We start from the raw sequence: 22951 nt of genomic DNA, 5'->3' as shown, positions 1-22951 counted from the left end.
ACCCCTTCCTTCTGGTACTTGATTGACCCCCTGCCTTGGGCAGGGTTAACCCACCTCCACTTTTTTCTTGAATTACTGCTAGGAGGCAGAAACTCTGTGAGCTCTTAGAGAGCAGCCTTGGTGTTCTGTTCCTTCATGTATTTCCAGGCATCGTCCAGGGTGTGACATCTTGTAGGCACTTAGTAAATGCTTGTTGAGTGAATGAAAGCTGCCCTTCATCTATTCCCCATTCATTTATTCAGCACATATTTATTGAGTGACTTCTCCATGCCAGGCGCTAGGGATACACCAATGAACAGGACCTGGTTGGGAAGACAGATGATAATATGGGGACACTAATATGGTGTTGAAAAGGTACAGGATGTGGTGGGCGCAGATGCAGGGGTGGCTGGCCCAGCTGAGTTGGCCAGGAAGGCTTCCTAGAGACCTGAAGAATTAGCGCAGATAGCTAGATGAAGGCAGGATGGGAAACAGTGTTCCATGCCTAGGAAGAGCATATGCAGGGATCCAAAGGGAAGAGATAGCTTGGCATGGAAATGTGAAGGCTGACGACATAATGATAATCATAAACACATATACAATGCTTTCTGTGTGCCAGATATTATTCTAAGCCCCTTAAATTTATGAAGTTATTTAAATACTATTATCATCCCCATTTTACAGAAAACGGAGGCACAAAGAAGTTTAGTAATTTGACTGATCTCACACAACTGTTAGAATTGGCATTTGAAGGGAGTTGGCTGCGGAGCCTTGGTGGTGACAAAACAATTATTATGCCTGTGTGTGTGTAGCACTGATTCCCAGTGAGAATCCTGGCATGCGGTTAGATATGCATGGGCCTTGTGGTAGCAATCAACTTGGAAATTGTCTTGTTAAGACTGACAGAACTCGTGGCATATCCTGATTGTTGAGTCTGTATTTGTCAGGCAGACGATGAGATTCCTTGCCTCAGTAGATGGTTTTGTTGTGTCTCATCCTATGTGAACAGGCTGCAGGGAGGGTGCCCCTGACCTCCTAGTGAGAAGGGACTTGGGGCTCAAACAACAGTTTAACTGGATGACCAAATCACATTCTTCACTGCAGATTCCCATCCCTAAATGGGGAGAAGGAGGAAAATGGTTTAAAGACCAATACCCAGAAATGGCCGACCTCTACTGGTGCTTCGCCACTGTGTGTGGTTGTTGGAGCTACAGGCTGTGAGGAAGAATAGTTTGGTTGATTGCCAACTTGGCCCCGAGGGAGTGGGCCTGAAAGGGGGTTAAGGCATTGGTTCTGCTTTCTTTCCTTCCAGTTTGTAAATGGTAATCCAACCCCGAGTCTTTAGTGCACGAACGTTGTGCAGCCCCTCCCTGTGACAGGTCATGGTGGCTGGGCCTTGGCCTCTGACTTCCAAATTCCCAACTTTCCCCCAGGCTTCAGTATGACCACTTCCTCTGAATCCCTGTTGCTGCTACAGTCAGACCCAGCACGGAGGGGTGTCCTCAGCAGCCTCCTCACTGCCTGCTGCCACTTGCTCAGGAAAAGCACGAGTTGCACATCAGTGTTTGGAAAAATTAATGCTTTCAAGATGAGCTCCATACAGTTTTAGCACGTCTGTCTCTCTCACCAGCTGAAAGAAAGAAGCATGCTTAGACAATTACTCCCCAAGGGAGCCCAAGGACTGGCTTTGTTTATTGAGTGTTTTTAGTTACAACACGTGAAGTTCTGGGATTTTTTTGGCTTTGGCTTCTTTTTTCTGTTTTTGGTTATGGGAATATGAGTGGATTGCCAATTAACAGGGCACTTGGAGGTTTCAAAATTGTGAAAGGCATGTTTCTTACATGGGCACAATTGCTGAGTCTTTGGGATAAGGAGCTCAGTAAGACGTGACAGATGGAATCCAGGCTCAGGGCTTACCTCAGACCAGCACTGCAACCAGATGTTCAGAGTCTTCCATATGCAGCTGTTTGGAGCCACAGCTCCACCTGTGAGGGCCCCCTTCGCTTTCCTCAAACACCCCACATCTTTACAGTCTTCCGATAGACGTACCACATAATGACACAGTCACAGTCAGCTTTCACCTTACTTTACCCTGTGCCACCTCCCACCACCTTCAGCTTCCCCCACCTGATGCATAAAACTCTAAGTAGAGATGGCAAGTTTTAAAGCCTGAGGTTTGGGGAGTCAGAGCCCATTGTACAAGGGCAGGGATGGCTGACTTGAAAGCCTGTGTATTACAATTCTTCCTGCCTTCCTGCCTGTCTTTGGCAGACATCACTAATTGATGGCGCCATTCTTTCCCCATCTATCCTGTAAGTAGCCGCATAATCTTCCACACAAAACTCTGGACAGTCACTGCCCTTTGGTTAGAGCTGGAACTTGAGATGCAACATAGTTTCCATTGCTGACCAAAATCCCATAAGGTGTCTAAGTGGCTGATAAATGAATGGTTTGAGAGGAGTTGAGGTTCTTCCTGAATGCTTGTTATGGAGAACCCATCATGACTCTTGTGGTAAGTAAGGGATGTGGAACAAAGTGGGGAATGAATAGCATTTTCTCATGATATAGTGGTGGAACTCTATCTGCCAGTCACTTGAACAGGTGGATAAGTCTGGTGAATTTTTTACTGTGACCTGTGGGTTCTCTGAAGACAATTTCATATTCTAGACCTTATGAGTAGGGGGTAGAGAAGGAAATTGCTGCCGTGGCCCTGAGGAGCACCTCCTTTTTCAGAAAAGATTTGAGCTGCTACTTTAGTAGCAGCTTCAATATTTAAATGCTTTGAAAATTACCAGAGTAACAAGTGCTTATAGTTAAAAAATTGTAACAACATAAAATTTTATAAAACACAATTCTCTAACTACCTTTCTTCATTCTTCAGGGATAACTACTGTTAATAGTTTGGTGTGTATATATATATATATGTACTACTAGAACTCTTCTATGCATAGTGAAATACATACTGATAGTGTGTATATATATATTTATTTATCTATTTTCACAAAAAGTGGGATAATAAGAATTGTTTCCAATTATTTCACAAATCATATCCTTTCCTTCAATAATAGATCACGGAACCCTTTCATTCAATAATAGATCATGGAACCCTTTCATGTTACTACATATAAAACTGCTTGCTTTTGTTAATGGTTTCTAAGTATAATGTAAGCTGTGTCATAATTTATCTTATTAGTTCCTTATTGTGGGACATTTAGGTTTTTTCTTTCCTTTTTATTTTTTTCTATTATAGAATACACTGCAATGTGTGTATAAGTACAGATATTTCAGTAGGTGAGAATCTTAGAAGAATTGCTAGGTTGAAGGCTATATACTTTAGAATTGTTGATTGTACTGCCAAATTGACTTGGAAGAATATTATATCAATTTAGTCTCCTACTAGGTTGGTTGTTTTGTTGTGTGTGTGTGTATGTGTGTGTGTGTGTGTGTTTTGCTGGGGGCAATCTTATAGGTAAAATGTGGCATGCTGTTATTGCTTATTTGCATTTCCTTCATCATTAGTAATGGTCAACCTCTTTTTACTTTTTATCAATCATTTATATTTCCTCATCTGTGGGTTGCCTGTTCGTAATCTTTACTTATTTTTATACCAGGTTGTTAACTTTTTCTTAATGGTTTCTAGGAACTTTTTGTAAATTAGAGATATTAACCCTTTGTATAATTTATTGTTGCAACCATGGCAAATATTTACCTCCTGCATTATCTTTTAATGTTCATGTTTTTGCAATTTTATCTACTATTTTATTCTGTGAGGACTTAAAATATATGAAAATATAATGTACTCACAGTGTTCAAAAATTAGTACAAAATAAATAGGTCTTTATGTGACCCATATACCTGTCTACCAAGCCACTTTTTCCATAGGTAACCATCAGTATTAGTTTACTGGGAACCCTCCCAGTATTTCTTTTTATAAATATAAGCAAATCAGAATCCATACTTATGTTATTCCTTTCTGATCAAAAGCAGGTGAATACTAACTATCCTGCTCTATGCTTTGCATTTTTAACCCAACAGTATGTCTTGAACATCTTTTCATATCAATTCACAGAAAGCCTCATCATTCTTTATTCATAGCTGCATAGTGTTTCTTTGTGAAGGTATACTGTCATTCATTGGGCATCAGACTTTTTTTGCTTCTGTATGCTCTAAAAGAATATTGAAAACTTTATGCCCCTTCACACATTTAAGTGGATACCTAAACATTTTTTTTTTACCATGAGTTTAAAGGTTGCAAATAATACATTTTCTAGCATGTTGCATATTATAATAGGCTTTAAACACATTTTCTTCAAAATCTTGGAGCTATGGATTTATATGAAACGGGAAAGGCAAATCTGATTGTCAAAGCAAGTAGCCAAATTAGACATACTTACTTCCTGTCAGAGAAAGTCTAATTTCACTTTTTAAAATTCAAACAAGCATGTTAATTAGACACCCTCTGTGACAACCCCATCTTCAGAATTCTAAGAAGAGTAGAGAGCAAGCTATTAACAAATAGATGTGGTCCTGAGACTAACCATGCTTTTTGCCTTCTAGATGAAAGAAGGCACAATTGTTTTCAACATCTCCTTGGTGATCTCATTGAATCATGGGGCTTTACTTTGCTCTGCATGCACCAGTGGCTCTGTTTCGTTACCTATTACACTGTAACAAACCACCCCAAATCTTAGCCACTTAGAGCATCAATTTATCATTCTCATAATTGTGGGGCTTACCAGGCAGTTCTTCTGCTCCATGTGGTATCTGTTGGGGTGCTGGGATAGCTGGCAGCTCCAGGGTGGGCTTCCTCTGGTGGCTGGGAGGGGGCTGGGACTAGCTGAGGGTCTCAACCAGCATCTGTAGTTCTCTTCCACATGGCCTTTCCATGTGGCTTAGCCTTCTCACAACAAAGCAGCTAGACGCCAAGAACAGTTGTATCTATTATTGACTCCATTATTTTAAAATGTCTTTTAAAGAGTTAGGTGATACAGTCCAAGGGTCAAAATTTAAAATGTGTAAGATGATTTACAGTAAAAGGTTATCCTTCTAACTACTATTCTTCAGCCTCCTGTTCTCCTTTGGTGATTTGTATATCCTTCAAAAAATTTTTAAAAATGTGTATATAAGCCAATATACTGAGTTTTGTGTCTTGCTTAGGAAAACCATCCCACCCTAAGACTATAAAAATTTTTCTTCTTGAAGTTTTATAGTTTTTTTTTTTCCATGAATATCTTTAGGCTTTATTGAGTGCATGACGTGAGGCCAGGATTGATGGACTTTTCGGGATGCCAAATAATTGCTGTTCACTATGCTGATGGTCCATCGGGAACTTTGTATTGTTTCTCTTCTCCCCAGTGCTGAGGGTCATCCACGTGTGTCACAAGGTATAGTCAAAATAGTTTTCATAATTGAATCTCCAGTGGACTTTCCAACCTGTGTCAGAAAGAGGAGATCAGATGAGTTGGGGCAGCTGGACATTTTCATTTCCCTAGTGAGGGAAGGAGAGTGTCACAGGAATTAGAGGAAATGTAAGCTCTAAGAATCTGCCCCCTCCTGAAGGGCAGGTAGAGAAGCCTGGGAAACTTGGAGCAGTGACTTGACTCTTAACTCTGGTCCCATGAATTGAGAATTTCAGCGTGACCTGAGCTTGTTTTTGTTGCAGGAGAATGCACTAACCTTTATGAAGTATCCACTATGTATTAAGTGTAGTGCTTTGGATTTTATATGCTGTTTTGTCTTTTCCTCATGAAAAGTTCAAGTTTTATGGGATTAGTCTTATCTTCATTCAAAAGATGAAGAAACTGAGATGTGGGAAGTTATTCCAAAGCCTCAGCCCTTTCCCAGTACCTCAAAGGCTTGCAAATTAATGGTACAGAAGGTATAAAAAGGTTTATAGAATTTATGAGACTCAATTATTTTTAAGAACCATAAGCAGAGTTCATTTGTTGAAAAGTAAGGTGATCTTTGCAAATAGTTTTATTTTTTCTTTTTGAAAATAAGAACCAAGGAAGAGAGAATTCACATTGGCTAGTGTGCAAGTAATTTCATTATCCAGCTCAATGTGTATGTATGTAGGGAGCCAGGGCATTCAGGTGAGTCAGATATTCTGATTTAACAGTGGGTGGCCCTGTGTAACACACACAGATTATATACTTTCCATAAACAGACAAAAATACTCAAGGGACTATAGCAAAAAAGGGACTAAGTAGAAAAAAAATGTTGAGCTCTAGATATGTGCTAACCAAAATTTAGCATTTATTTGACAATACATTGGATTCCTTTTGATATGGTTGAACTTCACATTCATTATTATCAGTCCCAGTCCTCATGGTATGGTGCCTGATTTTACTGGGCAGACCTGCTTGAGGGGGGCTATCTGGAAAAGTTCCTGGAGGGGATGGAGAAGGGCATGGGATGGAGAGAGCAGGTAGAGGTTCACAGGAGGGCTCCGCCTGGCCTAAGGAGTGAGGCTTCAGCTGTGGTGACTGGCAACTTAGCTTCCTGATTCTCTGATGGTGACCTCAGGGACTGAGAGATGTGAGGAACATTTAAGAGAAGCCAGACCTCCTGAGGGGTGAACGGTCTCCTGTCAGCCATGAAGTAACACTACCTCCTTTGATGGGCAGAGAAATGACTCTTGGTGGAAATGAGATGGAGGAACTGTGTGACTGGCTGCAAGGGAAACAGAGGAGGTAATAGTGAACTCTGGATTGCAGAGGCTCATGGATCAGTTCTGAGAGGGTCTCTCCAAATATTTACCAGCTTTTTTTTTTTTTTTTCCCTCAAGAACTCCTTTGCAATGTAGGTGCCTTGGGGAAGGCAGCCAACCAGGTGTTCATGCTGAGTAGGAAATGGGAGGTCAGGGCAGTGAGGGAGGATGGAAGGAGCACCAACTTCCGTGATTGACTTCATTGGGATGGCCTCACAGGGACATGCCTGTGAAGACCTAGGGAAGGGAGTCATGGACTCTGCTCCCTGACTGCAGATATCCACCCCCACCACTGCTTACCTAAGGCCTGCACTCCTCTATGCCTTCCTTTGACGTAGGCTTTATCTTTTGCCAAAATAGGAATATTTCCTGAGGGCCTAAATATTAAGCTGTCATCATAAATACCTTGGATGGGATGAAGTTGTCATGGTACTTTTCACAGGACTTAATGGAGAGGGCATGGGGCCCAGGATAGATAAGCTTCGTAAGGTCATGAAGGAGGAGAGGGGACTGGCTCTTGGGTGGGCATTGGGGGGTATTGGGGTGGCATGCTGTGTTAGAGATTCAGTGCAACCTGGGGGTTCTATTGACTGCTGGGGGAACTAGAACCCTCAGAGAAGCAGTAAGGAGGGGTCAGGTTTTCACCACTTAACAAGGTGGTTTAGAGCCCAGGGCAGTGAAAGGTTGTCTTCCATGAGCTGGCCATGCCTCAGCCAAGGCAGAGTTAAAGATCCTCAGCAGAGGTCGGAGGTGAGCCAGGTGAAAGCTACACAAAAGCCGAGGCAAGGCAGAATAATTAGCTTCTGCCTTTCCCTCCTGCTGCCTGGCCTGATATTTGAGGTGACATTTAAAGCCGTTGTACAGATGTGCAGTGGAACTGTGGCAGAACGAAGGCTTTCTGGAGCCTGTGGAGAGGCAAGGCTGATTTCTCAGCCTCCTGGCTGGCAGCTTCTCACCCCTCCATGTGGGGCCCTCTACTAGGCCTTGAAAGGAGAGAGGCCCCTCTGCCTTCCAGGTGAGCATGCTCTAATGGGGGACTCAGACTCTCCCTCCCTACTGGACTCTCAGGGTGTTGGGGGAGGTGGGGTACACACTAGAATTCAAGATAGTGACACGAAGCCAGTGCTGGGGGTAGGAGAAGAGAGCAGGGACTGAAGTGGATGGATCACCATCGCAGAACTCTCTGGGGAGCTTGTTAAAAATGCAGGCCTCTGGGAATGAGGCCTCGTTATCTGCATGGATAACCAATCCTCTAAGGTGATTCTGCTGCCCATTAAACTTTGAGAACCTCTGAGATAGAGAATGTGTGAGGTTAGCTGGAAAGGGCCTCTTGGGAGGGGTGGACTTGAATTTCAGTGTCTAGGTGATACTGGCTGTAGATACTGTCCTCAGGTGTGGACCTAAGAAGCCCGTTCACCTAGGGACACTAAACTCATGGGAGAGACTGGCAGGGGTCCAAGCCACCCTTGAAATGGCATCCGTGAGAATGTGTTGCCCCGGGCTCCACTCCACCACTTGGGCGCTAATCGCCAAGGGGGCAGAAGTGGTGTGGGAGGTGGCTGAGGATGCTCTCTACTGGAGTGTTTGATTCATGTTACAACTGAAGCACAGCTTGCAGGGCAAAATGGTAGCTGGGTGGAGCCTGCTTCCTGGGGCAGATCAGTATGTCTGTGGATGGTCTTCACTTTGGTTTGCAGATACCAGCAACTATGCTACCTCCTGTGTTGCCTTCACTTGCCAGATAGGTCCATGTGTCTGAGGAGTTGGGTCAGTGCTGCTGAGGGAACAGTGGCCATTGTTGTCCCAGGAGATGAGTGGGAAAGATTTGAGATGTGGCTGGATCTCTCCTCCCTCCGTACTGCTTGCCTTCTGCTCCATACACTTGTGCTGGCTTTATCTGATTGGGAACACAGTGTTTTCAAGTTGGGGTGGGTGAAGAGAGGGAGAAAGAACAGTGCCAAGGAAAGAAGAAGGAACATCGAAGAGAAAGGAACACATCCATGTTGTGATATCAAATAACTGCTGAACCTCCGGATGGGCATCGGCCCTCTGGAGTGGATGGGCTGTTGCTGGCCTGGTGACACTGCCTGACCCTGGAAAACATGTCTCTATAGCCAGCTGGGTGGGCTGGAGGAAACATGCCAAAGGGAATAGCTGTGCTTGCTTTGACCATGAGGAAAGAAGGAGCCACTGTGGAAGCATTGTATAAGACAAAACAAAAACAACAACAAAAACCTACTAATAAGGCTGTGTCCTGGCCAATATCCTTTCTAATTGCACTGCAGTTAAATGGCAATGCTGACAGTCTCTTGGAACATTTTATTCAACTTCTGGAGGGGCTACATTTCAAGTAAGACTTAGGAGGCTCTGTGGGAGATGAAGAAATGCGCAGTGGTGGGCTGGGGAGCTCCAAGGAGCCCAGCTTGATGGGTTGAAGCCAATCTTGAGTAAAACTCCGGGCTGAATGGGTTCACCCTGGGGCTGACCCGATGGGCATTGCTTATGTTCTTAGGTCTGTTTGCGGGGGAAGTGCTTGCACCCATATTATTCTTGACAGTCTTTATTCCCTTTTCCTCTGCAAATGAGACTGTGTGGACTGTTTTGCCCTTGATTACTGGAGGGAGGGGAACAGGGCCAGCTTCTTTCTCCAGCCCCAAGAATGAGACTTGTAGCACTAGCACCGTTAGGGCACTCTCTGGGACTTTCAGCCTCATAGTCAGATGCTCTTCCCCTGCCCCTCTCTGTCTAGGTCTCCTGCCACGATGGGAGCCTCCCGTTTCAGATTTCTCCCAAGTTGTGTTAGAAAAAGTCTTTTTGGCATTCTTATTTGGAGATGCACTCTCTCTGCAGTTATAAGTCAAGGGCCAAAGAAAAAGATAAAAAGCCCTTAGTTAATAAGTGGCCACATTTGGACCCTCCACTCAATCTGTGCCCATGGCATGTCAGCGCCGCCCTGGAGGGGCCTCCCTCAGGGTTCCTGTTAGGAAACAGCCATGTTTCCCCAGGTCCTCCCCTACTGGAGGGCTGCCATATCTTAGTGAAACATGTCACAATTTCCCAGGAATCTCTTAGCGCCCCTGAAACTCTCAGGAAGGAGACAGATGGGCACCTACGAGTTACCTGACCTTAAACAAGTTATTTAATCTTGTGGAACATGGGTTTTCTCTTCTGTATACTGGAGAAAGTGATTCCCATCCTACAGACCTTGCAGGGCAAGCGGGAGATGACAGTTATGAAAGTACTTTGTGAACGAAAAAGTACTGGCCACACGTGAGCGATGAATTCTTGTTATTTGTGAAGGGCAGAACACCAGGTTACTTCTCTCTGGAGGGAGGAGGAGGGGTTTGCATTCTTGTGTTAACTACACACTGGAGTCTTGTCCATTTAGGGTAATAAGAAAATAATGCTAACAGAGCCTGAGAGGTAGCTTCTTGGGTGGTGATATCTCTGCCGAGACCCAATGCTGCCCTTTAAGAAGAAACCACAAAGCATCTGGGGGGCAGGGGCAGGCGGTGGAGGTTGTGGCTCTGCTAGCTTTCTCCCTCTCCCTCCTGGCTTCTACCCCCTGGACGTGTGTCCTCCCAGGTCTGAGTTCTTCAGAAATCGACAGCCTGTCTCATCTTGGAGGTATAAGTTCCAAGGAAGAGCTGGTGCCGAGGGAGACATGCCTGCCAGTTGCCTGATGGAGACCAGGAGGCCTGGAGACCACCATTTCTGCTAGGACAGTGAGAAGGCATTGCTGGCATGGCCTAAGCTGCACAGAGCTGTGATGAATGTGCAGATGGCTGTTGGGTAGTTTTTAGGCTTGGAGAACAAGGTCTTCCTAGACCTGGGGACTCCTCAGGTTTCATTTCAGTGAGCAGCACTCCCAGTCACCTGGGTCACAGGCTGGCCCACTGTAAGACGGGCTGTGTGTGGGGCAAGGACTGGGCACCCCGTCATGCCCCAAAGGCCTTAGACAATGCCCAGGGGCTGAGGTCTCTGCAGCTTACTCTTCTCCTTGCCTTGAAAACAACATTGTATTGGGGACTCAGATGCCCTTGCACGTTCATTTGTCCAGTTAGTAATTACTTGAGTAATTGCGAAGTTCAGTGTTCTTTGAGGGACACAAAGATGATTAAAAAGCAGATCCTACCTTCATGGAGTTTATGGGTAAGTAAGGAAGAAGAGTCATATACAAAGGAGAAGGTGGAATGAAAAAAATAAAATATAAAGGAAGGAAGATCAGGGAAGTCTGCCTGGATTCTGTGGCATTTGAGTTATTTGTTGGAAAAATTAGGAGCATTTGGCCATGATGAGGTAGGAAAGTGGGGAGAGCATGCTACTGGCAGGAAGAGCAGGAGCAAAGGCCTGGGATAGAAAACCGTGGGATGCATGAACGTGTGGGGAATTGAGAGTCTGGCAAGAGGGAGAGGGGTTGAGAGGTAAGGGAGAACCTCGTATCTACCAGTATCTACCAGGTGCGACACCAGAAACATATTCTTTTGCTTTGAGGCTCACAAATACTGTTCTCTCTGGTTTACAGAGGAGGAAGCTGAGGCACAGGGAGCTGAATAACTTCATCGAGGCCAGGCAAGTATTAAGTGGCAACCAGGATTTGGACCCATGACTGTCTCTACTATAGAGCCCATGCTTCAGAGCCCATGCTGTCTCTACTATAACAAAGGTTCCATGAAGGGACGTAGGAAAAAAGGATCTGTGGCCTTTTACTAGTCATGCAAGTCCTGCAGTCTTGGGCAAGGAGAGCCGGTGGTCCCGGCAGTGAGGCAGTGAGGCAGTGAGGCAGTGAGGCAGTGAGGCAGTAAGGCTCCCGGGCTCCTGGACTGGCCTCAAAGTCCAAAATGGCTGAGCTTCTGGCTTCCCATCCCACATTCTACTGGAGGAGCCACTGGCCTCTGGTGTGGGAGGCATGGAAGCCAGGATGGCAGGAGATGCTGGAAAAAAATTTAACACATGGACTTGACTGTGGAGTTTCATTCTCAAGACCACTGCAAACCTCGCGTCTTTGCGAAAGCCCTTCCTGACTCCCTCCCACGCATCTCCGACCTCCCCTTGGGTCCAGGCAGGCTCGGTCTGCACACGGCGTTGTTCTGCACTTGTTCCTTTGTTGCTGTGAAACCGGCTCCCGGCACAGTCAGCCTCTGTGTGGGAGGACTGGTGGCTGTCTTTGCAGGCAGGCATTTGCTTAGAGCAGGCTGTGTGCGAGCCCAGCGTCAAGTGATTCCGGCCTCCTCGAGTCAGCGGTGGTGGGATGAGGCTCTGCCGAGGGGACTGGCTGTGAAGGATGAGTTCAGGGTGGGATGACGGACCGCTTCTGGGACCAGTGGTATCTCTGGTATCTCCGCTTGCTCCGGCTGCTGGATCGAGGTATCCTGAGTGTGTGTATGGTTGTGTGAGAGACTGAGAGAGATAAATACACATAGAGACATAAAGAGACATGCAGAAAGACACAGCAGAGAGGGGAGGGGGGTCAAGAAGAGAGAGAAGGAATGAAACAGAGGCAAGTAGCAAACCCATGGAAAGTAAAGAAAGGCTATTTTTTCTGGGGACATGTATGACCCAGCTGAGAATCAGGAGCACAGGGTCATTTGGGGAGCATCTGTGTAACAGGATCTCATTTCTTGCTGGGTTTTTCATCAAGCTCAGTACTCTAGTCAAATACAAGTTAAGCCCTGTCTTGCAGGGCTCTTGACAGAACTCTCTGAGAAGCAGTGCAGAAGGAGAATGATTCCTGCAGCAAGAAGCTGGGGGCAAACAGACTCAGGCTCAAATCTCAGCTCTGCCAGTGACCTTAGCCTGATTTATGTGACTTTTCTGAGCTTGTTTACCCATCTATGAAATGGGCACGGTAAGACCTATGTGCTGGGGTTGCTCTGGAGCTATTGTTTAATTCATAGATGTAAAATATATAACATCATATCTGGTGCACACAGTAGGTGCTTAGTAAATGCTGAGTTCCTGCCTGTGCACTTCTTAGCTTCACGGAACTATTAGTACCTATCCTGAGGATAGTTCCCTTTTTTGATTATCTATAGACAGAGCCGGTACAGAATTTGCAGGTAGTGGAAAGAAAAGAGAAAATCAGTTTTATTTCTCAGGTTAATCTGACCTTAATACATTTTATCATCAAATATTAATGCAATTAAAGTGTCCTGATAATGTGACACAAATCCAGATGTTCTTTTGAAAGGAAAAGCCACTGTGAACTTGTTTGGTAATTGATTTTTTAAAATGTTGAATATTATTTTTAAAAGCTTTGGCTTCTTTAAGAGGTTTTGTCAAGAACGAGATCAAACTCTTGTTGGGAAAGATGGCCCTGGGGAAGCCTTGCTATACAGCCCAAGGTGTATTCATCTGTATGAGGAATAGTCTTAGTGTGCCAGGAGATCAATACCAGATGGAAGCAGAGAGCTGCACAGAGCAGGTGAACCAGGACCCTTATCAGGGGAGAAAACAAAGATGGAGGAAACCAAACCAGCACACACTAAAAGCAGTTTCTCACTAGCACCGAGAAACAGGCCAGTGGGAGCCCAGACTTGAGATGAGGGCGTTAAGAAGGGAACCAGAACTTCCTACTGATGAAGATTATAGACTGGGAGAAGGGAGAAGAGACCACTAGGTGTGAATCCTCCTTATCTGTGTGACCTCAGGCAAGTTGCTTAACCTCTCTGTATCTTCTTCCCTTCATTCGTGAAAAGGAGTGATGATGATAATGGTAGTACCAACTCAGAGGGTTGCTGCAGGGGCTGAGTGAGAAACTATAAGTGAAATACTTATCCCAGTGCATGGCACAAACAAAGTACTCTTTAAATGGTAGTTTTCATTACCAAGACAGTTAATTCTCACTCTCCAACAAACATCCTGGGAAAGACAGGAACAGGTGGTATATAATACCCGAGAACTAAGAAAAGTCCAATTAAGAATGGTGAGAGGCTTAGAGACAATTTATACTTACATGAATTAAAACAAGATTCACACTACCATATGATGTTAATTATAAGAAGAAACTAGATGTTAATGTATAAGCTATAATACTACCAATTTATTTTTATCTTTTAGAAATGCTTGAATCCATGAGTCACAAACTTAGGTTCAAGTTCTGGCTCCATTGCCTTCTAAGTGCCCTTGAATAAAAGGCTAAGGGTAAGGACTTAAAAAATAAAAGGCATTGTTTTCTAGAGCTATACTTAACCAAATTCTCAGTTTGTTAATCTTAAAAATTGGAATACTAATAATAATGCCTACATCATAGAATTTGGGGGAAAGTTATTGTGTTAGTGCATATATAGTGTCAGGCATTTTGGAAATGTCAGGTTAATGAATTTATGGGTTGATAGATTAACCTGTCCCCTTGGATAGCAAAAGCTGGTTGCAAGAATTATGTGGTCTTCCATGCATGTTTGATCACCACATATAACTGTAATTTGAAAGTTTATGTGTCTTTCTATCTATAGGGTTTTCCTTAATGTGAGGTTTTAGACCAGTAGCTCTTGACTGTGTAGGGTGTTTGATTTCCAGGTGTTTGGAGATTGGGTGTTGATTATGTTTCCCAGTTCTGGTTAATCAGTATTGAAGTATACATGTGTGCATACCCACATCCATATTCGAAAAGAATTTTCAGTTATAGCACCTTTCCTCTTGTAATGAATGTTACCTAACATTGCATAGAAAATGGCATGCTTTTAAGTGGCATGTTAGGCTGAGCTAGATCATGAAAGATGCTCAATAAATATTTGTTGAAGGAATGAATGAATAAATGAATGAAAGATGAACCTGCCTTTCTGGGCGGTGAACAGAATTCCCTTAGATTTGATCTTTCTTAAGTATAACAGAATTTAGCTCCTTTGATTTGTTTGAAGATTTTATATCATGTTGCCCTCATCATTGTCGTGCCTTATGTCATCTTGAAAGTAACAGGCCTCAAGAAAGTAAGGAGGGGATAGGAAATGAGAAGTGGGAACTGATGAGTTTATCCCAGGAAATTGAAATAATCGATGAGCTGTATGCTGGCCTGAGTCACTCACTTGGCTGTGACTGGAGGATAAGTGAATCTGTGATTTGACACACCTAGGAAAAGGGAGGAAACATTAGAACACATCTTGGAGCTGAAATAAACTTTACAAAGAAATAACAGCGTAGGCTTGATGATTGCAGACTAATCTTTTGTCTCCCCCATCATTGTTCAGCTAAGGGTAAGGATTTAAAAAATAAAGGATATTGTTTTCTAGGGCTATACTTAACTACATGCAAGAATTTATTTGACAGTGTACTACCAGCTTGTTCAGACATTATTTTGATGATTTATTCTCCTTAATAATAGATGCTGTTTTTACGGTGTTTGTTACTGGGCGTTTGTCAATTCTGCTGATTGTATTCTGTGCTTATAGACGTTGACTCAGGAGATGGTTGCTATGGTGGGGACTGTCTATCAAAACAAAAGAGCTCATAGAGATAAGAAGCATGAGTTGTATATAAAAGAAGTCACATTGCTTTTCGTTGTTGAGTTTTGGTGTATTCATGGGGACCTGACAAGTAAGGTAGGGGTTTAGGTTCCTTTGTTTACATGTAATATTTTTTTGGTAATGAAAGGGGAAGAATGAAAGACTGCTGCTCTTTATTCGTAGAGCATCAGGCAGTTTCCCAGCATGTGGGAATGTCCACCACTGGTAGTACATGAGATGATTTTAGGTGATTTACAGATGTTTCTTGAGCTTATCTTGCTGGCCACTGCCTGGCACAGTCCAGAAGACAATCTGTTTTCCCTGATGCCTGCTTCTGTTGGGCTGTCCACTGCTGCCCCACCCATTCACTGTGGGCCCTCCTTAAGCCCACCCATTCCTCAGCTTTTCCTTCATTCCTACCTCTAGTCTCCCTCTTCTCCTTCCAGCATCCCTGCCTGGGCCTCACACTTTGCCCTGCCTTAGTTTCTTGGCCCCAGTAGTCTCCAGCCTCCCTGGCCCTCATGCTTATTTTCTGTCCCTTGTGTTCTTTCAAGGCACAGCTTTATGCTACCTGCTACAAGTATCCCCATTCCCTGGCATTTCTCTATTATTCTCTCATTGCCCAGCTTCCATCCCTTCTTATGTCTGTGCTGGGTCACCTTCACCCCATAGATCCTGTGTCTCCAATCCTGGACCTGCCCCTACCTGTCTTCCTTGCCTCTAACCCTGAGTGCCTTTTCTTTTCAGCCATGATCTTCTTTTTTCTTTTTCTCCTACCTTTTTATGCCACCTTGCAGTCCACTAATTCCTTTTATAAAGATATATAAGTAAAAAAGAGTCAACTTAAAACAATATCAAGGAAACAACAGTGTAGGAGGTATGTGGATATGGTTAAAATACTGACAGAAGTACAAAAATTACTGATGTTTGTCATTATGTCAACATCTCAACATCTCACATGTTGAACTTAAGGATATGCTGAATTAGACTGCTAATTTCTTCTTGATGCTTTTAAAAATTGATACATAATAATCGTACATATTTATGGGTACAAGTGATATTTTGTTACATGTATACAATGTGTAATGATCAAATCAGGGTATTTAGGCTATTCATCACATCAAACGTTTCTTATTTATGTTAGGAACATTTCAAATATTCTCTTCTAGCTATTATGAACTATACAATATAGTGTTAATGATCGTCACCCTGTGCTATCAGACCCTAGAACTTACCTTCTGTCTGTATGTTTGTAACCATTCACCAACCTATCATTGTACTGTTTACTCCTTTAGATGAACTTTTTTAGCTTCCACATATGAGTGAGAACATGTAATATTTGTCTTTCTGTACCTGGCTTATTTCGCTTAACATAATGACCTTCAGTTTCATCTATGTTGCTGCAAATGACAGGATTTCCTTTTTATAGCTGAGTAGTATTTCATTGTGTATATATAACCATTTTCTTTATCTATTCACCCATTGATGGACACTTAGATTGATTCCATATCCTGGCTATTGTGAATAGTGCTGCAGTAAACATGAGGGTACAGGTATCCCTTGACATACTGATTGATCTCTTTTCCTTTGGATAAATACCCAGTAGTGGGATTGCTGGGTTGTATATAGTTCTATTTTTAGGTTTTATGAGAAACCTCCATACTGTTTTCCATAACATTTCCCACCAGCAGTGTATGAGTTCCCTTTTCTCCACATCCTCGCCAGCATCTTTTATTTTTTGTCTTTTTGATAATAACAATTGTAATTGGGGTAAGATGATATCTCATTGTGGTTTTGATAGCATTTCCCTGATGATTAATGATTTTGAGCATTAAAAAAATATGCCTGTTGGCCATTTGTGTGTATTCTTTTGAGAATAGCCTATTTGGGCCAGGTGCGGTAGTTCACGCCTGTAATCCCAGCACTTTGGGAAGCCAAGGCACGCAGATCACCTGAGGTCAGGAGTTCAAGACCAGCCTGGCCAACATGGTGAAACCCATCTCTACTAAAAAAATAGCCGGGCATGGCAGCGTGCACCTGTAATCCCAGCTACTCAGGAGGCTGAAGCAGGAGAATTGCTTGAACTAGGGAGGCAGAGGTTGCAGTGAGCCGAGATTGTGCCATTGCACTGCAGCCTGGGTGGTATAATGAGTCTCAGTCTCAAAAAAAAAAAAAAAAAAAAAAAAAAAGAAAAAGTCTATTCAGATCATTTGCCCACTTTTTAATGGGATTATTTGGGTTGTTCTGTTTTGTTTGTTAGTTTGCTGTTATGTGAATTCCTTGTATATTCTGGATATCAGTCCCATGTTGGATTAACAATTTGCAAATATTTTCTTCCATTCTACAGGTTGTCTCTTCACTCTGTTGATTGTTTCCTTTGCTGTGCAGAAGGTTTTTATTTTCAACAAAGGTACCAAGAACATATATTGGGAAAAGGACATCCTTTTCAATAAATGGTGCTGGGAAAAGGACATCCTTTTCAATAAATGGTGCTGGGAGAATGGGATATCTATATTCAGAAGAATGAAATTAGACCCCTATCTCTCACCCTATACAAAAATCAGCTCAAAATGGATTAAAGACTTATGTGTAAGACCAGAAACTATAAAATTACTAGAAGAAAACATAGGGAAATCCTTCAGGATATTAGTCTAGGCAAATATTTTATGGCTAAGACCTCAAAAGCACAACAAACAAAAACAAAAATAGACAAATGAGATTATCTTCTTGGTACTGTCCACATTCCTATAGCTACCAGAAAGTGTTTTGGATTCTGGACCAGAAACCAACTGTTTCTCATCTCTCGATGTATGCTAGAATCATCTGGGAGCTCTTAGAAAGCGTAATGTCCAGTTCCTCCCTTTCAACACCCCCACTTCCACCTCCAGCCAATTAAATTGGAATAGCTGGAAAGGGGGCTATACACTGGCATTTTAAAGACCTCTGTAGGTGATTCTAATGGCAGCCAGAGTTGAGAACTGCTTGTTGTCATCCTTTAACGTGGATGTCAGAGAGTAAGGGCAAAAGGAACTCTGTTGCAAAATAACAAAATGAATGAAAAACAAGTCACTACATGGGAATAGTAAACATAGGAGTAAACATAGGACTATGCTAAGGAACAAATTGTGTAAGAACGCAATCTTTTGGATACAACTCATGCAACTTTCTTTACAAACTTAACCATTTTTTCTATGACTTCCTAGATAAACCTTGACTTTCCTTCATATTCCCAGAAAAGCAATTTATCTGTGTCCCAGGAGGTTGTTTGGCCCCAGCTTGCTTTGGGTTTATTGCTCTCAGTTCAGGCTGCTGAGGGGTTTGGAGGTAGGGATGGTGGTCTGTCACTGTAGATGTCAAAAACCTTTCCTTCCTTGGTTTGTATAACTCATACTAGGAAGGCGTTAGGTGGGCATTATCCATATTCTGCTAGAATTAGAGAAAGAAAAATCATTTTCTCTCTTCAGGATAAATGGGAGGTAAGGAAAATAACTGTTTTCAAGCCTTCATGGTGTTGGGCTTTACTTTGACCAGGAATCTACTTGGGTTTGTCACTAAAGTTCACCTCTCCCTGACTGGCCATTCTTTGTTGTCTCAACTTTCAGATCTCCCAAACATTCCAAGTCAAGGATTGATTCTGCTCAGGTGCAAGAAGTTAAAAGGCAGCTGGACCTCGTGGTCTTGGTTGTCAGGGCACCCTGATCTTTGTGCTTTCCCTTTCCTTGGTCTCATCCTCACCATGCCTGCAGCCTTCTTCTGGCTCCTTGTCTTCTAGCACTGACAGATACTGTGTCTTTGACTTGCTCTATCATTGGCTTGCTTGCTGCTTATCTATCTGTACAGCTCTGGCCCCTAACCAGGTCAGACTTGGTATCTGTGCTTAGGCCATCTGCTTGTAACTGGTCCCTAGCCTGCCCCGGACTCTGGATACCCATTGTGGTCTGGCTTGCCCTGTTCTTGTTAACTATTGCATATGTATGCCCAGCATGATGTATGGGTTCTTTGCGCCAACCTTTATGACTTGTTCCTTCTCTCTTACATTCAGCGGGAAAAAGAAGAAAAAAGCACACAACATGTATATGAAAAGCACATTGGGTGATTCTGCTGTGCTAGGGTTTTTCTAATTGAAGGAGTTTAAGTTGTAATCACCTTCTCATTTGAGCCGAATATTCAGGTAATACATAAAGACGTTACTTTAAATTAGCTTTTATAGTCATCTATATATATACCTATTAGAGTTATTTAATTGGCTTTTGCCACAAGATCACTTTACTAAAGGGACCAGGCCTCTTGTCTAATAAAGAGTTTGAACACACACCCACTTGAAACACCGTCACAGAACAATTCCCTGTTGTTCTATATCAGAGCCTCACCAGCAACCTTCATATTTTCTTGTGCTTTCTCTTGAAATGCCCCAAACCTCCTCTTCTTATCGTTAATCCACATTCTTTTCCCTCCAAACCTCTTAGCCCTGATGTCCTCTAGAGAAAGCTCCCCTGACTATACCTGGTTCCATTCAGAGACTCATGGGCACTAGGTGCATGGCTAGTGTTCTGTAATTCACAATGTGCTCCTGTGGGCAGTAATAATACACACCTCAGGAGGTTGTTGTGAGCCTTAAAGGAGCTAATATGTGTGACATGTGTTTGGTACCAATAAGTACTAAGTAAGTATGTGCTTGCTGTCTGAATTTCTGCAGCTTTAGGAATCTTAGTTTCTTGTCGGGGATCATTTCCCTCCATTAAGAGTGGAGTTTCCCTGAGGGCAAGCCCTTGTCCTCACTATCCTTTATATTTTCACCTAGATACCTAATTCAAAGTTATATCTTAATAGGAAGCCTAATTAATAACTTTGGCTAACAGAGTATCTGAACTCTCCAAGGAACAATTGATTATCACAGCATTGTTAAGGAGGAAAAAGAGAAATGTAATTATTTGATAATTCCAAATATCTTACCCCTTTGTTTCTCATTATGCCCGTCTGAGATAGGTCATATCACTTCCCGTTTCACAGATAGGAAACAGGCTCGTAGAGATTAAGCGCTTGGTTAAGGTCAGAGAGCTGCTGAGGGAAAAGTCAAGATCCAGGACCCTGGACTCCTGTCTAGGATGGGTTGCCCCCTCTACCTGCTGCCATACAGATGGGAAGAGCTCCATCTGTCTGTCTCTCCAGCATGCATGTTAAACTGGGAGTCCAGCCACCTTCCCTGTCAGCAGGTAGTAGAGCATATCATTGGGATGTCTTGTCTGTGATGTGAACTACCCAGGCAAGATGTATCTAGGCCAAGTCCTGGGGGAAGGACACTGATAGCTGCTTTGTGAGGTCCCGGTGTGGTGTTTCCATCCAGTGGGGTGGAGATTACCGTGATGTGAGAACAGCAAAGCAGCGCTTGCCCAGATATGGCATGTCCTCCCAGGGCCTGTTCTGTGCTGGCATACTCAGTGGTTGCTGAGAACCAAGGGGCAGTGGGACAGCTGTGTCCCTGGATATTCAGAAGGCTAGTTGGATCCCCAGCATGAGTGATAGGTTTGCTCTTCACCTTGTGGACAGAAGTGGCTTATTATCAAAGAAAACACCAAAGCAGTTAGTATTGTTGTTATTAGTAGCAGTAGTAATAGACTCTACTAAGGGTCCAGGTAGAGCAGGGAGTGATTAGGGTTAGGTGTAAGCTCACTACCCTTAGGGAGCTTACAATTCAAACACCTGAAAGATCAAGAATCAACAGTAAGGCTGGGTGCAGTGACTCATACCTGTAATCCTAGCACTTTGGGAGGCCGAGGTGGACAGATTGCCCGAGCTCAGGAGTTGGAGACCAGGTTGGGCAACATGGTGAAACCCCATCTCTACTGAAATACAAAAAATTAGCCGGGTGTGATGGCACACAACTATAGTCCCAGCTACTCAGGAGGCTGAGACAGGAGAATTGCTTGAACCTGAGAGGTGGAGGTTGCAGTGAGCCGAGATCACGCTACTGCATTCCAGCCTGGGTGGCAGAGCGAGACTCCATCTCCCAGAAAAAAAAAAGAATAAACAGTAACATCTCTGCATCTCTGTTGGCCCTCTTTCAAGTGATGGATTACTTATAAGGGGGAGCTCTTCTAGCTCTAGTGTTTCATGGTTCCTTGTGGACAGCACCTATAAAATATTCACCTATTAATACCTATAATATATCTTTGTGATGCCACAGGTACTCTTTCATGTTATATTGCTAGATGAGTGCTATGAATTTACAAGAGAGAAATAATTGGGTCTGAATGAAGGAAGAAATACTCATTTATTCAACAAATGTCTTCTAAGGACCTACTATGTGCTTTGCTCTACCCAAGGCTCTGGGAATACAATGCTAAAGAAGACAGTGTTCTTGTCTTTGTGAAGTGTTACAGTTTGATGGGGGGAGTAGATAATAACAAATAACACAATAGGTAATACAATGACAGAATAAAAAGGAGAGAACAGGGTTAAGCTTTAGTAACCCTTAATTATGAGGATGGAAATCAGCAAATACAGGGTGTGCTTGGGGAATGAAGACTAAATCAGACTGCCTGGAGCATCTGTGTGATAAGAGTTAAGGTTGGAGGGACAGACTGGAGCTACCTTATGAAGATTCTTGCATTGGCATGTTGGGTTAAGAGCAAATGGTTCCAGAGTTGTAGCATTCAATTTAAAAAAGGTATTGAGCAGTACCAATGTACCAGACAGTAGACTAAATACTACTGGGTTCATATGGTTTAAGGAGAGACTCAGATGTGTAAAAAGGACCTTACAACAAAACTGGTAAGTGCAATTACCTAGGCTTGCATAGGATCACAGAGGACAGAACAACTAATTGCCTAGAGGGGTTGGAGAAGTAAGTCTTCTCGGAATATCTGATAGTTTAGCTTGGGATGCAGGATTAATAGGAGTTTGTTTGGTGGAGAAGGTGGGGCCAAACATTCTAGTCAGTAAAGCATGGGCAGAAGCACAAAGTGGGTTGAAGGGGATGGATAGCTAAAGAAAAGGGGGCAGATCAGTGTATCAGGAAGGTAAGGCACACAAGAGGAAGCAAGGGTCATGGGGAACTTCTGAGCATGTCATATTCTTTAAAGATGAATCTGAATACATAAAGAGAACTGGAGAAAAAGAAAATGGATGTGAAAGAAGCATTGGCCTATGGAGAGGAAGGAAGAGAAGGACGTACGAGATAACGTCCGAGAGAGTAACAGGGATTTCTTACTCTTCATATTAAAAGGTCATTGAAGCTTTCATGCTTAGGTTTGACTTGAGTGGCAACCGTTACACTAAAAGTCTGAAAAGAGGAGTAGGACTTGGGATGTTGGTAAAGGGATTTAGAAAGTTTGAGTTTTAGATGATTACAAGATGCCTGATTCGTTCATGCATTAAAGTAGGTTTGTGTCTCTAGGGGGATGTTAGGGTAGGAGATGAATATTTTGAGTCATTTGCCAAAAAGTGATGGTGAAACTGGTATTAGCTCAAGGAAGACAGCATAGAGAAAAGTGAGAGTAGTGTAGACTGGTTTTCGAAAGTGTTGACATAGGGAGACAGGATAAGAGAGATACAAAGAGTATTCCTTAAGGGTAGGAGGAGAGCCAGGGTACAATAATTTCGTGGGAATAGAGGAGAAGGAGAGTTAGGGAGCTCCATGTGCAGGGAGAGGAGGCAATGTTGAGGGCTTTGGTGACAGAAGGCATTGGTGACTACTTACAGCATTGTTTCAGCACCTCAATGACAAGAAACCAGATTGCAGTGGGAGGAGGTGGTGAAGATGAGGCAGCAGCAAGCACATATTGTTTGTTTGAGAAATATGTCAGAAAATGCAAGGTAAAAA

The 22951-nt window shown here is 43.2% G+C and overlaps 1 protein-coding gene and 1 long non-coding RNA gene across 27 annotated transcripts in view; both read left to right on the top strand.

Annotated features, from left to right (window-relative positions):
* The window catches only part of LOC105470260 (kalirin RhoGEF kinase), a 700354-nt gene that overhangs the window by 49954 nt on the left and 627449 nt on the right, over window positions 1–22951 (top strand). For 4 of the 26 annotated variants that reach the window (XM_071089187.1, XM_071089218.1, XM_071089209.1 and 1 more), the window contains exon 1: window positions 7296–12055. The exons of 18 other annotated variants lie outside the window; for them this stretch is intronic. In XM_071089187.1, the coding sequence (XP_070945288.1) occupies window positions 11989–12055 (67 nt within the window). In that variant the 5' untranslated portion in view covers window positions 7296–11988. Of the gene's footprint in view, window positions 1–7288; window positions 12056–22951 lie in introns of those variants that run through there. 4 more of the 26 variants (XM_071089146.1, XM_071089141.1, XM_071089142.1 and 1 more) reach the window with 3 other exon arrangements.
* LOC105470257 (uncharacterized) overlaps window positions 12062–22951 on the top strand; it is a 96326-nt gene continuing 85436 nt past the window's right edge. The window contains exon 1 of the long non-coding RNA XR_011618438.1: window positions 12062–12536. This is a non-coding gene — a long non-coding RNA (uncharacterized lncRNA). The remainder of the gene's footprint in view (window positions 12537–22951) is intronic.

This window comes from Macaca nemestrina, chromosome 2 (genome assembly GCF_043159975.1).
Source record: "Macaca nemestrina isolate mMacNem1 chromosome 2, mMacNem.hap1, whole genome shotgun sequence".
Classification (NCBI taxonomy): domain Eukaryota; kingdom Metazoa; phylum Chordata; class Mammalia; order Primates; family Cercopithecidae; genus Macaca; species Macaca nemestrina.
Note: the sequence above shows the minus strand (reverse complement) of the source record. Positions and strands in the feature narration are given on the sequence as shown.